Source organism: Arachis ipaensis, chromosome B4, assembly GCF_059453495.1.
Source record: "Arachis ipaensis isolate K30076 ecotype BB chromosome B4, ASM5945349v1, whole genome shotgun sequence".
NCBI lineage: Eukaryota > Viridiplantae > Streptophyta > Magnoliopsida > Fabales > Fabaceae > Arachis > Arachis ipaensis.
The window spans coordinates 17,048,127-17,064,024 of record NC_142439.1 but is presented as its reverse complement, the minus strand read 5'-3'; the positions used below and the strand labels follow the sequence as shown (position 1 = coordinate 17,064,024).

The 15,898-nt window shown below is 30.8% G+C and overlaps 1 protein-coding gene across 1 annotated transcript; it reads right to left on the bottom strand.

Annotated features, from left to right (window-relative positions):
* Window positions 1–1,804: 1,804 nt before the first annotated feature.
* LOC148566788 (uncharacterized) lies at window positions 1,805–2,410 on the bottom strand. Its single transcript, XM_088484431.1, has 2 exons — window positions 2,009–2,410; window positions 1,805–1,912 (listed from the first exon to the last, which is right to left on the bottom strand). The coding sequence occupies exons 1-2, from the start codon at window positions 2,408–2,410 to the stop codon at window positions 1,805–1,807; spliced, it is 510 nt and encodes a 169-aa protein (XP_088340557.1).
* Between the last annotated feature and the right edge of the window lie 13,488 nt (window positions 2,411–15,898).

Sequence of the window (15,898 nt, the reverse complement as noted above, 5' to 3'; positions counted from 1 at the left end):
ATAACAAGCCTTTCTCGATCACCTTACGCCCTTCAAGGACACTTCTCCAGCCCCACGACGGTACGCTTCCTATCTCTGTATGTAGAAAATCTGTATATCTGAAATATTTAGCTTTGATCATTCTTGATAGAGTAGAATTAGGGTATTTCATTAGATGCCAACATTGCTTGCCCAATAAAGCCAAATTTTGCGCCCTTAGGTCCTTGATCCCCAGCCCTCCATCTTTCTTCGGTCTCGTCATTGTGTCCCATTTAATCCAAACCATTCTTCGTTCTGCGCCTTTTTGACCCCACCAAAATTGCGAGAGCATGCTATGAATCTCAGTCAACAGCATGTCCGGGAGCTTGAAACAAGAGAGTGTATAAATAGGAATCGCCTCTCCCACCGCTCTCAATAGCGTGTGCATGCCACCTGATGACAATAGACTTCTTTTCCAACCCATAATCCTCTTCTGAACTTTATCCTTGATAGCTCCAAAGGTTGCTTTCTTTGATTTTTGAACTATAGAGGGCAGTCCCAGGTATTTGTCTTGTGCTCCGATATGTTCAATATTTAGTGTCTGAGCAACTGCTAGTCTTGTGTTCTGAGGTGTGTTGTGACTGAAAAAGATAGCCGACTTATTCAAATTGACTTTTTGCCCACTGAAACCCTCATAGATCTCTAGCAATTCTAGAATACTTTGGCTTGTATTAGGTGCGCTCTTGCAAAAAAGGATTGAATCATCAGCAAACAAAAGGTGATTAACTGTTTGGCATCTCCGATTAACTTGAACTCCTTAAATTAATCTGTTTTGCTCTGCCTTGTGTAGCAAGAAGGAAAGCCCTTCTGCACAAAAAAGAAAGAGATATGGAGATAGGGGGTTACCCTGTCGGATGCTCCTATTTGGCCTAAAATAGCCAAAAGGTTGACCTTCCACAACGACAGAGTAAGAAACAGTCGTTACCAATTCCTTAGTCCAGTTAATCCATTTAGCATCAAACCCCAACTTATCCATAATATACCATAAAAAATGCCATTCAACCATATCATAAGCCTTGCTCATGTCTAGTTTAATAGCCATCTCATGCTCTGCCCCACTTCTCTTATTTTTCAAATAGTGCATACATTTGTGGGCAATTAGAATATTATCTGAAATGAGTCTACCTTTGAGAAACGCACTCTGATTTGGGCTTATAATTTTATTCATAATACCTTGTAATCGGTGCACCATAACTTTAGAAATAATTTTATACATAACTGAAGACAAACTGATCGGTCGTACCTGAGTCATGTCACTAGCATCTGGCACCTTTGGAATCAAACAAATTTGAGTATGATTGAAGCTTTTTAAAATTCTACCACTGTGAAAGAAACTTCTCACTGCCTTAAAAACATCACCTCCAACTATATCCCAGAAAAAGTGAAAAAACTTAGCTGTAAACCCGTCATCACCAGGAGCACTCTAAGCATAAACACTAAATGTAGCTCTTTTGACCTCGTCCATAGTTACTGGCCTTTGGAGCCTACGGTTCATGGAAGCTGTAACCTTAGGCTCCAAATCCTCTAAGTATGGATTCGGATCAGCCGAATAAGAAGAAGTAAAAATATCGCAAAAGTAGTCTTCAGCTACCTTTGCAATATCCTCCGGTTTCGATGCAATCTCATTGTCCCTCCCCACTAATCTCCAAATTCTGTTCCTTCGCATCCTTGATTGAAATTTCTGGTGAAAGAATCTAGTGTTCTGATCTCCTTCTTTTAACCACTTGACTCTAGATTTTTCTCGCCAATAGCTCTCTTCTTTCAAATATGCCAGCTCCAACTTCTCCTATAAACTGGTAACCTCCTCTCCCCCATTGATTCCAGCCACCCGCAACTCCTCTAGTTTAGCTTGAAGATCCTCAATTTCTTTCCCGGAGTTTGCTTTGTGAGTTTTCTGCCATTAAACTAGTCTATGTCTACAAACTTTTAACTTTTGGGCCAAGGAAAACATAGCCGAGCCTATAACTTCCATTCTCCACACTTCACTGACAATTCTCTTGACATCCTCTTCTCCACACCAACATTCCTGGTATTTAAACCGCCTTTTACTTTGCCAGAATTGAGGTTCGGTTTCCATCAAAATTGGAGCATGATCCGAGCCTGACTCTGTGAGCCTGTGCACCACTGCATTCGGAAACTTCAACTTCCATTTCATCCCAACTAAATAGCGGTCAAGCTTCTCCTTCACCAAATCCTCTCCTTGTCTTCGATTTGTCCACGTGAAAGGGCGCCCCACCATTCCAATATCCACTAATTCGTTACTGTCAATAAAATTAGTGAATGTTGCAATGGTGGTTGCTGATTTTTGGCCTCCACCCTCCTTTTTCGCTTGGCTTGTTATAGCATTAAAATCGCCTGCTATTATCACTTTTCCTTCCAGGTGTTGGCTCATTGTTGTAAGCTCCTCAAACTGTAAGGATCAAATTTGTTCCGAACAACTCAAATGGACACCAATGAACGTCCATACCTCACTGCTTCCGACTTCCTTAATTTCGACTGCCACAAAAAATTTTTCACTGCTAATAATTTGAACATTGATACTATCCTTCCAAACTAGCACAAGTCCTCCTGCCACTCCTGTCGAGTTAACAATTTTAATTTTATAGTTAGATCTTTATTAATAAAAAATATTATTTATCATTTTTATTTATTTTACACTATTAGTGAATATGTCTCAATACTTTCTGTTAAGTTAAATATTTTTGGAACGACCAGAATGTCATTACAAATTTTAAACTAATGTACAAATCCAACTAAAATTTTTTAAAATATAAAATATAATTATAAATTTTATGTAATTATATATAGGGATTAACAGAATATTTAACTTTAATGATTTAAAAACAATTATGTATAAATAAAAGGAGAAAAATAATGTTATTAAAATATCACAAATGAAAATATCTCAATGTTAGATTTACTTTTAATAGAAAAATCCTTGCTCTTTCTTGGCACTATTTATCTTTTCGCTTAATAAGTTTTTGAAGGAGTACCACTAACACTCTATTATAAATCAGTAAATATTTCACTTTGTTAATTTTAATTTTTATTTTAAAATCAAATAAAAAACAATTTAAGATTGACACATAAAATAAAAATAAATAATGATAAAAATAAATATTAGATAATAAAAAATATTTTATTAATACCAAAATTAATCACTATGTACTTATTATATTTACATGTGTTATTTCGCACATATATAAGTTTGAAAATCAATTAAGATTTCTAAATCATTCTCCTAATAATTATCTTTTTAATTTCTAAATAAAATATTTTAAATTTTTTGCATTTTAATATTTTAAAAATAACACATATATTTAAATTTTTATCTATTTAAATATTAAGAGAATAAATTAAAAACTCTCAATCATCACCCAATAAATTTATTGTAAAATTAAAATTTTAAAAAAATATTTTATATTAATTTAAAAATTTAGTATCGTTTGAATTAATATTAGTTAAAATGGTTAATATAATTATTTTTGTTCTTACATCTTCAACTTTATTAATAATTTATACTTTAATTATTAATTTACATTTTTTAGAGTAATTTTTTAAGTGTGATCCAATAAACAATTTTAAAAAAAAGTTATTTTTGCCATGTTCATATGAGTGATGCCCTAAATTTATAGGTTTCACATTTGTTGATATTTTTATTAAGGGATACAATTCATTCACGTCTTTTAAAGGAATTAATATAAGTGAAAGAAAAAATATTGAGATAATACTTAATTTGGTCCTGAACTTACATGTGAGTTTTAATTTAGTTTCTGAGGTTTCAATTATCTCTATTTAGTCTCTAAAGTTTATAAATGTGCCTCATATTAGTCCCTGAGACTATTTTTAGTATAAAAACGTTAATAGAGTGCTGTTGTAGACTATCACATGTCACGTTAAAACTTGTAAAATGATGCAATTTTGGTTTTGACATTTAAATAGCTCAAAACGGCATCGTATTACTTATTTTGTTAGGTAAAATTTTAATAAACACCATTTAGGATGTTGTTTTTAGGTTATTTGAGTGCCAAAACCAAAACGACATCATTTTACAAAGTTTAGTGTGGCATCCAGCTGTCACGACAGTGTTTTGTTAACGTTTGTACGTTGAAAATTGTTTCAAGGACTAACATGAGTTATGTTCACAAAGTTTAGAGACTAAATAGAAGCAATTGAAACTTCATGGATTAAATTGAGACTCGCGTGTAAGTTTAGGGACCAAATTGAGTATTATCTCAAAAATATTTAACGTAATACTACGTCAAATATTGAAAAAAGAAGAATTATTAATAAAATTTATTTATCCTGTGTTCTAAGAATATATATTGATATTATTATGAAATTAAGATTTTGAAAAAATTATTTTGTATTATTTTAAAAAAATTAGTATCATTTAAATTAATATTAGTTAAAATTATTAATATAATTATTTTTCTCTTACATCTTTAATTTTATTCATAATTTATATTTTTATTATTAATTTACGGCTTTTAGAGTATATTTTTTAAATGTGACCAGAAAAACAACTTTAGAAAAATTACTTTTTATCATTTTTATAGGAGAGATGCCTAAGTTTATAGGTTTCATATTTGTTGAGATTGTTATTAAGAGGTCAACATACATTAACTTCTTTTAAAAAGGATAATTATTAATAAATCTTATTTATCTTGTATCTTAAGAATATATGTTGATATTATAAATTAAAAAATCTAATTATTGTTAATGCTTGCGGGTCTATAAACTAAAGGGTCGTAAATTCATTAACTTTAATTTTGGTGTAAGTTAAATGATGTGATACATAGTATCTCTTATTTTTAATCATTAGAAGTAATTTTCATATTCTAGAGGCGGGTTATAGTATACAGATGTGAGGATACAGATATTCCTTTTGGGACTATGTGGTGCTGACAGGTGTCCATGGAAAACGGTGTAATGTGAAGCCACCATGTAGCCGATTAGCTGATGTGAGGGAAGAGAATTGGCTCCGTTTGGGTAGAAGTAGCTGCGGTAAGATGTGGAGCATTGGGCCGTGCTTGGATGGGCTCCATGTGTGGCCTTGGATATGGGTGGGCCGTGGTGTCATCATTTTTGTAAGGGTGGCATGAGTTACAAGCATATTGGAACATTAATTACTTGTGTTGTTTGAAGGTTGACCAAACAAAAGAAAACTTTGTATGACCCAAATAAAGTCGAACAAAATTAAGGAAGTGAAAGAAGGAATGCAATCACACTAATTATTTTTTTAACACTGAAGATAGGGTGTGTTTTGAGAAGTTGTTGGAAGAGAAGAAACACGTTTAGACTTTTTAAAAGCTTTAATTTTTGGTTTGGTAAAATTTTTTTCATGAAGGCAGAAGTGATTTTGCTACCAAAATCGAAGTTTACAAGAAGCAACTATTCCTAACGAGTTTTTAGCTATGGATACTAACTATTTATTTATCTTTTACCAACTTCATCCTTCATGTATGTTGTTATATTATTTATAAAATTCGTTTTATTTCTATTTATAGGAGCTCTATTTTTTTATTATTTATTATTCTTATTTTTTTTAACTGTTTGTTTGATATTATACACTTTTATAATTCTGAATTTTGTGTATTATGTTTGTATGATATGATTTGTTGATTCTATTAGGTAAAGTAAATTAAACAAAAAATTAACTATAAATAATAAAAATAGTAAAAAATTATAGCATATTAAAAATACTTAAAATATACTATATAAAAAGATCATAAAAAATTTTCAGAGTTGTTTCAGTTACTATAAAGTAAAAATTTAATTTTTTTTATTATTTTTAGTACTCTCTTTTATAATTGTAATTCTCATATACTATGTGTTAGTGTAATTTTTTATAACATAGATTATGATTCTTATAAAAAAATAAAATAAAAATATATTGTTTTAAAATTTATATATCTAAAATTAATATTGTTTTATTTTTATTTTTAAATATATTTTATCTATTTTTATATATTATTTTTATTTTAGTAAGTAAATACAAATTCGATTATAAAATTAATTAATAAGATCTATTTAAATATGTAAATTAGAATGATAGGATAATATAAAAAAATTATTTAAGTTGAGATCTATTTTAGGAAATTTTTATCTAAAAGTGATTTGCAATGGTATAAGCCAAATAACATTTATTTTACTATAATCAATTTGATACAAAAATTACCAAACATAAATCACTTTAACACAAAGTAACTATTTTTATCAAAATCAAGTTTGCAAAATCAATTTTACGCAAACTCCCATTTACTAACTTTTTATGGTTAAATTTTTTTGCTTAATTTAATTGACCTAATGAGATCAATAAATTGTATTATAAAAAGATAATAATAAATATAATACACAAAGATTATAACTTTAAAAATATATAATGTCAAATAAAAAAATTAACAAAAAATATAAATAATAAATAATAAAAAAAGATTTCAGTTAGAGAAAAATAATAAGAATTCTATAAATAATGCAATATCTTGTATAAAGGAGAAAGTAGGGTATAACAAACATAAATGTTGAAGGTAGTGGTTAGACGCACGTTAGTGCAACGGAGAAGCTAGAAATTATTGCTTGTTGTAAAAGTGGTTTTATGAACAAAATCACTTTTCTGTTTGTAGAGAGAAAAATTAGCCAAACACAAAACATTAAAGGAGAAATGGAACAAAAGTTGTACAATAATTTCTGAACTTCCGACGAAGAAGAAGACCGAACATTTAGAAAGTAGAAGGAAGAAGCGGAGGCGAAGAATTGAAAGCAGTGCCACTAAGTTAGAATCCGTACCGAGAAGCCAGCGAAGAAAAACACGACGTGCCGAACTACCCGGGAAAGAGGAAGATGAAAATGATGTGCCAGCCAAGATTAAAACCACACGGGGAAGAGGTAGAAGCGGCGACGCTGAGGACCTGGGGACAGCGGCGGCGATGAAGGGGTAGGGTTTTCCTTTGCTATCAGAGTTGTCCAGTGCAGGGAGTGAGTAGTGACAAATGAGTGAATGATTGGGGGAAGAGCGGGGTTGGTTCACGAGTGGATACGTTTTCTCTTTTTTTTTTTTCTTCAAATTACCAAACAACGTAGTTATATCCTAACCGGCAGGCTACCGGCTCGGCCCAGCCGGGACTTTATCGGCAGGTATGGCCCAACTGGCCGATTCCTGGCCTAGTTCGGCAGTTTTCCGTCGAGCGATTTTAAGGAAAAATAATGATTGTGGAAGTCCAAGAATTTGGGTTTCTGAAATGACCTTTATCTTTCTTCGCTATCACTGTTAGAACCAGTTCTAATCCACTCCTCCTGCGTCTCTGACTCTTCCAAAAATATAACACCCATGGGGTAAAATCGAGTTCTATTGATCATAGTTGTCAGAACCGAACTGGTGATCAAACCTACTAATTTAGTAGGTTACTGGATTATTCATTGAACTGGTGGATAACTGATTGAACTGGTTAACCCGGTTCTATGTAAATAAGAAATAAAAAAAAGTAAAAAAATTAAAATTAAAATTTAAAATGCATATTTTTACTAACAATTTAAGAATATCCAGTTATTCTAAAATAATATGAAACAGGAATAATAAGTATTATGTTAATTTTACTCTATCATAAATATTTTATTTTATCTTTATGTTAAAGTAATAATTATTCTCAAATTTTAATAATTTATTAATAAATTTATATCTATTATACTAATATATACGACAACTATTTATTAAAATCAGCCGGTGCGAAGTACGGCTCACTCCATCCTTCAGCGTGGGGAGCCGCGTTCAGCACTGGAGACAACGACTCGAACACAACCTCATGCCTGCGCTGCGACCCTAACACGGTGCCCAGACCTGCGCAAGTGCCGCCGGGGACGACCACTCTTCAAATCAGGGAAGCATTGGCCACATCCACCTTTGCAACGGAGAAAGTGGGTGGGACTTTGGTTAGGAAACTACTCCTGCATACTGTTTCCCTTTTCCCACCCTAACTCAATTTTTTTTTCTTCCGAAATTGACCCAAAATTATTTTTCTCCCAAAGCCCACATCCAGAATGACCCACCCATCAATCCATTCCTGATTCCATATCCCTCTTTAATTAATAGCATCGGCTAGGCTCACCTCTTGTAAGCCTTCTAAGCCAACATCAAATCCCGCACCGTCGAACTCTTTTCCGTTACAAAATCCAACCTCACACGCGTCCTCTTTCCAGCACAAAAAACAAATTCTCTGTACACCTTCCCCAACTTGCGTCTGTACGCTAGAACGCCCCTATTTTAGAAGGATAATTAGTTACAATGTATTCTTTAAAGGTTTTTTTTAGTTTCAAACCAAAAAAATCAACCGTACAAAAATGTAAATTTTGAGATCAATTAGAGTGGTTTTGAAATTTTTAACGAAAGAAAGATTTCTATAAATGAAAATTAGAATTGTTGAGTTCATTTCGTAGTGTATTACAATTAACTAAATTGACACGAGAAAAAAAAGACTTGTATAAAAATTTGATAAAAATAAAATTTTTATTATTAATTATTTTATGCAGATTTTACAAGTAGAAACAGTTCTAAAAGATATATCAAGTTATAATTTTACTAAAATCATTTGAAAAAGAATAGTTACATTTTGAATTGAAATTTTTATTTGGTTTAATTTGTCTTAATTAATAGAATTAATACTAAGAATAAGTTGAGTAGATTGAATGTTTTTTATTCTTAATGACAACTTATGTATGTGTATTATGTAGTAAAAATGTTAAAAATATTCGGTAATTGTTTGTTACTTGTGAGTATTATCTTGGCATGTGTGGTATTGTTTGGCCTCTAAAGCCGGCGTCCTTGAATTTTGAGACTTGGATACAGGGGTAGAACTAGATCGAACATTAAAAAGGAGATAATTTTATAATAAAATAAAACTAAAATAAAAATTTTAGGAGAGATAAATTAAAATTTATATATAATTATATGAAAAAAAATTAAAATTTAGGGAGACCGTTATTCCCTTTTCCATAGTGAGTCTCCGCCCCTGCTTGGATAGCTTGTGATCAATTTATTCTATTATATTATTTAGAATATTTGGTTAAAAAAAATCAACAAAAAAATTTTAGAATAAGGTGCTAAGTATTGCTGAAACTATTGTATCTTTAGACAGAAATTACAGAAATTGGAATTATACTGATTCTTTTAATTATTGATGGTAATATAAAAGATAAAAAAAAATTGGTGTTTTTATCTTATTTTATGATTTTTATTTTGTCTCTTTACTCTACTTTATTTGTTGAATTTTTTCTTTTTAAACTAACTATGAAATTTGCTATATAATTTTTTTTTATTTGCATAAATTAACCTCCCTTTTCCTTTTTAGTCGGCTAGTTATATGGCCAGTTTAGTTCGTGAGTATATCTTTTTCTTTATTATAATTATGATTATTATTATTATTTGTATTAAGATGATTTTATTATTTTATTATTTTTGCTTTGGACATGATAATTTTATGATATCCAATAGAAAAAAAGAGTACGTATGGACTAGTTTTTTTCATAAGTTATCTTAATTATTTTACAATTTCAATCAAAAATAAAAATTCCTTTATAATAAAATAAAAATAAGAGAAATGCTAGGAGCCAGCAATTTTGGTATTTTATAACCATCAATTGGCCATCAATAATATTTTTAATGGTGTGAGATTATATCTAATAGTGGGAGATCACTCACTTTTATTTTGATGGTTAAGTGCTGACCAGAAAACACAAAAATTGCTGGCCCCTAGATTTTTTCTAAAAATAAAAAGAGACATAAAATACGTAACAATGACTGCATCTTGTTCTTTAAATATGTTGACTTGAACCTAGATAAAAAACTTGGATATTAAGAACTAAGAAGTGAAGACGCACTCATTATTCAAACTCATTACAGTTAATTCGTGAGCTTAGTTGGTTTAAGATCATTATCACTCTTTTCAGTTCACTGAAGATAGTAATCACTAATTCACTATATGATATTAAATAATTAATGATTCGTTAACTTACTTTTTTAGTTTTTATATTTTAAAAATTTAAATTTTTATACTAATCTTAAAGGATAAATCGTCAAATTTGTCTCTAAAAGACCACTTGTTCTTCAAATTAGTCATCAAAATTTTTTTTAATCAAATTTATCCCTTAAAGATTTTAAATTAATCACATTAATCTTTCTGTCATTTTCTTTGTTGATGGTGCCAAAATTTATTAAGTGGCACGTTAAGTGATATTACAACACACATAGAAATTTTAATTGATTATTAGTATGATAAGTTTATGAAATTAGATCATATCAAAACCTAATTGAGAGAAGAACTTAATCATTAGAATTTCTTAATTTAGAGTTGATTTGATCTAATTTCATAAATTTATCATATTAATCACTAATTAATTAAGACTATTAAGTGTGTGTTGTGGTGTTCCTTAACGTGTCATATTAACAAATTTTTGATTCCATTAGTAACGAAAGTGACCAAAAGACTAAAATGACTAAACTAAAAATATTTGAATGATGAATTTGATTAAAAAAATATTTCAAAGACTAATTTGAAGAATGAGTGATCTTTACGGGACTAATTTGACCATTTATTCTGATTTTAAATTTATAATTAGATCTCTATTAATACAAAACGTTATTTATTATTTTCATTTATCTTACACCATTAGCAAATATGTCTCAACATTTTTCCTTAAGTTAAACATTTTTAGAACGATAAGAATGTAATTACAAATTTAAATTTATTGTAGAGATCATATTAAAAACTTTTAAAATATAAAAATATAATTATAAATTCAGCGTAATTGTAGGGATTACTAGAGTATTTAACTTTAATGATTTAAAAACTTTTATGTATAAAAGTTCTCTATGGCCTAAAGAAAAGAGGTTAAATTTATGAGTTCTTTTAAAATTTGTACACTTTAACTTCAATCTCAGTGTTGATGTTGAGTCTGTAATATTGCAGAAAATAATTTTATTTTGTCTCATATTGAATAAAACCAGAAACAGAATAGAAAAAACACATTACTTTTGAGTATACAAAGAGAAAATGACACAGCTATATATCCTGATTCAACCACCATATATAATGTTGCCTATATCCAGTCTCCACCACAATTGTGGTGAAATTTTTACTATCTTTCACGAAGATTACAATCATCAATTTTCTAGGATTCTACCCAATCCTATCTGGGACAAATTACCCAACCTTGATTTGGCTAGGTTCACTCCCTAAACTTTCAACCACTAAGTGCTCACCCAACTTAGCAAAAAAATCTTCTCAGAATCATGAATACAAAACAGAAATATAAACAAAAGAATTTGAAATAATTTTATGACTTTTCTCCAAGATTACTCTCTTTGCCTTTTCTCTCAATGACTTTTTTTAATACCTCACATAATGTCATTTTTCTATTGATAAGAAACAAAGAAAGATAAAACTAAAGAACAAAATATTCATTGTAAAGTCATGAAGGAGAAGAAGGGATAACTTGAAAGCTATAAAGTTTCAAACAGTGTGCTCACTCTCCTTGGTTTAATTTCTGTTTGTTTACCCTTTTTAAAGAAGAGTAAAGCTTCCAAAACTTGAGCTTGATTGAACATCGTTGACTTGTTTTTCTTCTCCAAAATTCATATCAGAGACGCAGAGGAGAGATAGGACAACAGCAGTGATTAAAGTTGGCATGCATCCTTACCTTACTTTACTGCTTCTCTTTCTTTCTTTTTTTTGCCTTTAAGGATCTGAGCCATTCATCCATTTTTTGGCTCCAAGTTTTATTTTTGACTTTTGATTTGTAGTAGTGATACACAATCTCTATTTTTTTTCTTTTTATTCGAATGATGCATACAAAAAGAAGGCAACTTCAACCAGCTACAATGAAAACATAAAGATAAAAATGTTATTCTGATTTAACTTTTGATTTGATTTTTGCTTTTGTGCACTAGCTTTTGACTTTTCTTCTTCTTTCTTTTTTGTTACTTGAATTCGGTAATCACTTTTTCTCTTTTAATTGAACCCTTAGCTGAAAAACCTTTTTACTTGTGAAAAAATTTCTTTTTTTCTTAATCTAGGGTTAGTCACGTGGGTCACAAACTGAAGATAGATGACAGTATTTTGATCATTTGTTTATAGGTCAGAGAGAAGATAATAGGAGTTGGCTTGTTGCAATTGGCCCATATGGGAGTGGAATGTTTGCAATTGTTCTTAGGCCTAAATAATTGTATTTTTATTACATTTGTCCTGCACAATAGCCAAATAAATTACACACATAATTGAATTTTTAACCTAAAATTATAATATTTAGTCATTATTAAAATTATTATTTTTGTTTTTTCAAACTCAACAATGTATTTATTATGTTTACATACGTTATTTTGTTTTGCACATATATAAGTTTGAAAAATGATTAAGATTTCTAAATCATTCTCCTAAAAATTATCTTTTTAATTTTTAAATAAAATGCATCTTTTAAATATTTTACATTTTAATTTTAAAAAAATAAATAACATATATATTTAAATTTTTATCTATTTAAATATTAAGAGGATGAATTAAAAACTTTCAATCGTCACTCAATAATCTTCTGGTAAAATTCAAATTTAAAAAAATTGTAATATATTAGTTTAAAAAATTTAATGTCATTTGAATTAATATTAATTAGAATCATTAATATAATTATTTTTTTTTTACATCTTTAATTTTATTAATAATTTATACTTTAATTATTAATTTATGTTTTTTAGAGTACATTTTTTAAGTGTGACCAGATAAACAACTTAAAAAAATATTTTTACCATCTTTATATTAGTGTTGCCCTAAGTTTATAGGTTTCACATTAGCTAAGATTGTTATTAAGGGGTCAATAATACATTCACTTCTTTTAAAGGAACTAATATAAGAGAAAAAAATATTTAATGTAATACTGCATCAAATATTATAAAAAAGATAATTATCAATAAGATTTATTTATCTTATGTCCTAAGGACACATATTGATATTGCTGTGGATAGGGGTGTTCATGGATCGGATCCGATCTGCATATCCGTGGTGTTGGTGCGAAATTAGAATATCCACAACTGAATCGGCAAGTGCACCGGGTCGTACCAAGTAATACCTCAGGTGAGTGAGGGTCGATCCCACGAGAATTGAGGGACTAAGCAACAATAGTCGAATGAATAACTTAGTCAGGTAAGCAGAAAATGGTATTTTGAGGTTCAAAAGTATTAAACAGTAATTCAGAGAGTAAGAACGCAAACAGTGAAATTAGTGTGAAAAGTATATGAGAATATAGTTAAGGTTTTGAAGTTATTTATTCTTTTGAATTAAGATTTCTTACCAACTATTTTAATCATGCAAGATTCATTTCATCGCAAACTGTAATTGACTAAACCCTAATTCCTTAGTGATTTAGTCTCCTCTAACCTAATCAACCGCCAATTCCTTGCTCACTTAATATAGATTAGAGGTTTAGGTTCAATTCTAGTTTATTAGCCATAAAAATCTTAATTACCCAAATATAAGAGGATTATATGTCACGTATCCCGCTAAGTCCAAGCAATTAGCAGTTTAGGAGGAATTTACTTTCAAGCTAGTATTCAAGTGAGATAACTCTTCCAAGAATCACAATAATGCATATAGAATAAGGGTTGTTCTCCCGATATACCCAGATTCATAATAAGATGAAGAACGAAAGTAATCTTTGAAACTAAATCAATATATAAATTAAAATAGAATAATAATAGTCTTAATCCATAGAAATAAATAGAGCTCCTAACCTTAACCAAGCAGGTTTAATGGCTCATGACTTAGAGAGAAAACTAGTGTTCAGAAAATGTGAAAGTGCGTGAGAGAGAAGATCCCCTCGAAGGACTGAATCTTTTTCCTTTTATATCTAACCTAATTTGATTTGAAACTAAAACAAAATAATAAATTCTAAACCTAAAAGATTTTGTTTGTAATTAAAAATAATTAAAATAAAATAAAATAGAACAATTAAAAGTTAAATATAACTAAAGATATTCTTTTGTTGAAGTGTGATCCGCATTGCTGGCGCTAAACGCCAGATTCGGCATTTAGCGCCCTTATGGGCAGAAACTCCTCCTTTGGTTATGCCTTCCTAGCGCTAAATGCTAGACTTGGCGTTTAGCGCCACGCGTTTTTGAGTTGCTGGCGCTAAACGCCCAGGTCCGCATTTAGCGCCAGCTTGGCAGCTTCCAACTCTTCTCTTTTCTTGCACACGAACTCTGCCAAATCGATCCGAACTTCACCTAAAATAATTGAAACACCAAAGCAAATCAAAGTAGCATCCAAAGAGGCTTCAAACACTAAAATAAGAATACAACTTATTAAATTCTCACTTAAAATAAACAAAAAATAAAAAAAAGATGCTCACGCATCACAACACCAAACTTGAAATGTTGTTTATCCTCAAGCAACTAAAAACAGTGTAGGGCTGAGAAGAAAAATTGCTTAAGACTTGAGTGTTCATTTAAGCTCCATTCCAATTACTGAGTGGGGTTAATGCCACTGTGATTTTAAATAGGTTTGGCATCTCACTATCTTTTGAAGCTCAGAAATATTGATATCATTCAGAACTAGAATTCGAATGATATTATGGATTCTCTTCCTCCTTAAGCTCTGATTGATCCTTGAAAACAACTTTTTCTTTTCTTTTCTTTGGTGCTTTGCACCTTGAGCCTAGCCGTGACTCTAAGTGTTTTGTCTCAGGCTTAACTTGACACAACAACACCACAAGCACTTAACTGGAGAATTCTTTGAGTTCTTATCTTTCTTTTAATTCCTCCCAGTCAGTGGTGCTCAGAGCCTTTGGCATACTTTGTAATTGCACTTGGTCTCGGCTCTTAGTGCTCTATCTCAAGGGTTACTTGACACTTTCACACCACAAGCATATGGTTAGAAAAACAACTTTTTAAGCTTTTAATCATGTTTGACCTTCCTAACCATTGATGCTCAGAGCCTTGGACCTTGCTTTTTATTTTTCTTTTTGCTATTTATTTTGCTTCAAGGATCAATGTCTTACTCAATTTAGAGAATCCATAATATTTCTCTAAGTTTCTGTATCTCAGGAATTAACACTCTTAACTTCAATATCAATTTTACATTCAGAATTATAGATAATACCACCATATCAAAGCAACTAGAACAACTCAGAATATATAACTCAAGTCTCATGTATTTTACTACTTCTTTTCTTTTTCTTTTGATTTTTTTTCAAGCTCAGTGAGCAATACATGAGACATTTTTTTAAAATAAACATAAAATATCAAATTAAAAAACTAAGCTAGAAAAATAATAAAATACTACTAATAGTCATGCAAAGGAATTCAAACAGATAACAGAAAGCAAGATAAAATAACTGGAAAAATAGAAAATAGATAAAGCAGCAGATAATGAAACTCAACCACCTTAGTCTTGGTGGCTGCTCCCTCCTGGGAATCCTCTCCAGTGCCTCAGCTCTTCCAACTCTCGCCTCTGACTCTGTTGTTCCTCCACTAGCTGCTGAAGGAGGGCAGAGTGGCCTGATGCTCTATCCTCAGTTGGTCAACAGACGACGTCAGCTGCCCATAGATGTCGTCAACTGATTTTAATAGTCACGAGGGGGGAAATAATATCCCTGAGGCATCTCAGGCTACTTCTACTAAGGCGGGGGAACTAGCTCCTGAGACAGTGCTCGTCCAAGCTCCTTGGAATACTCCATACCCCTCCTAGTAATTGGTCTGTCAACATCAATAGGGGTATCTTCGTCAATGCGGACTCGAGCGGCCTCTCACAGGCGAAAAATGAGGTGAGGGAAGGCCGATCTAGCAGAGGTGGAGGCCTTCGCGGCTATGCTATACAACTCCTGAGGGATCACACGCTGTACC

Excerpts from the sequence above, each read along its gene's own strand:
- LOC148566788 (XM_088484431.1), bottom strand. The coding sequence starts at position 2,410 with ATGAGCCAACACCTGGAAGGAAAAGTGATAATAGCAGGCGATTTTAAT. Across the intron at positions 1,913-2,008 it reads AAGAGGATGTCAAGAGAATT|AAAACTCACAAAGCAAACTC; the intron begins GTCAGTGAAGTG and ends GTTTAATGGCAG.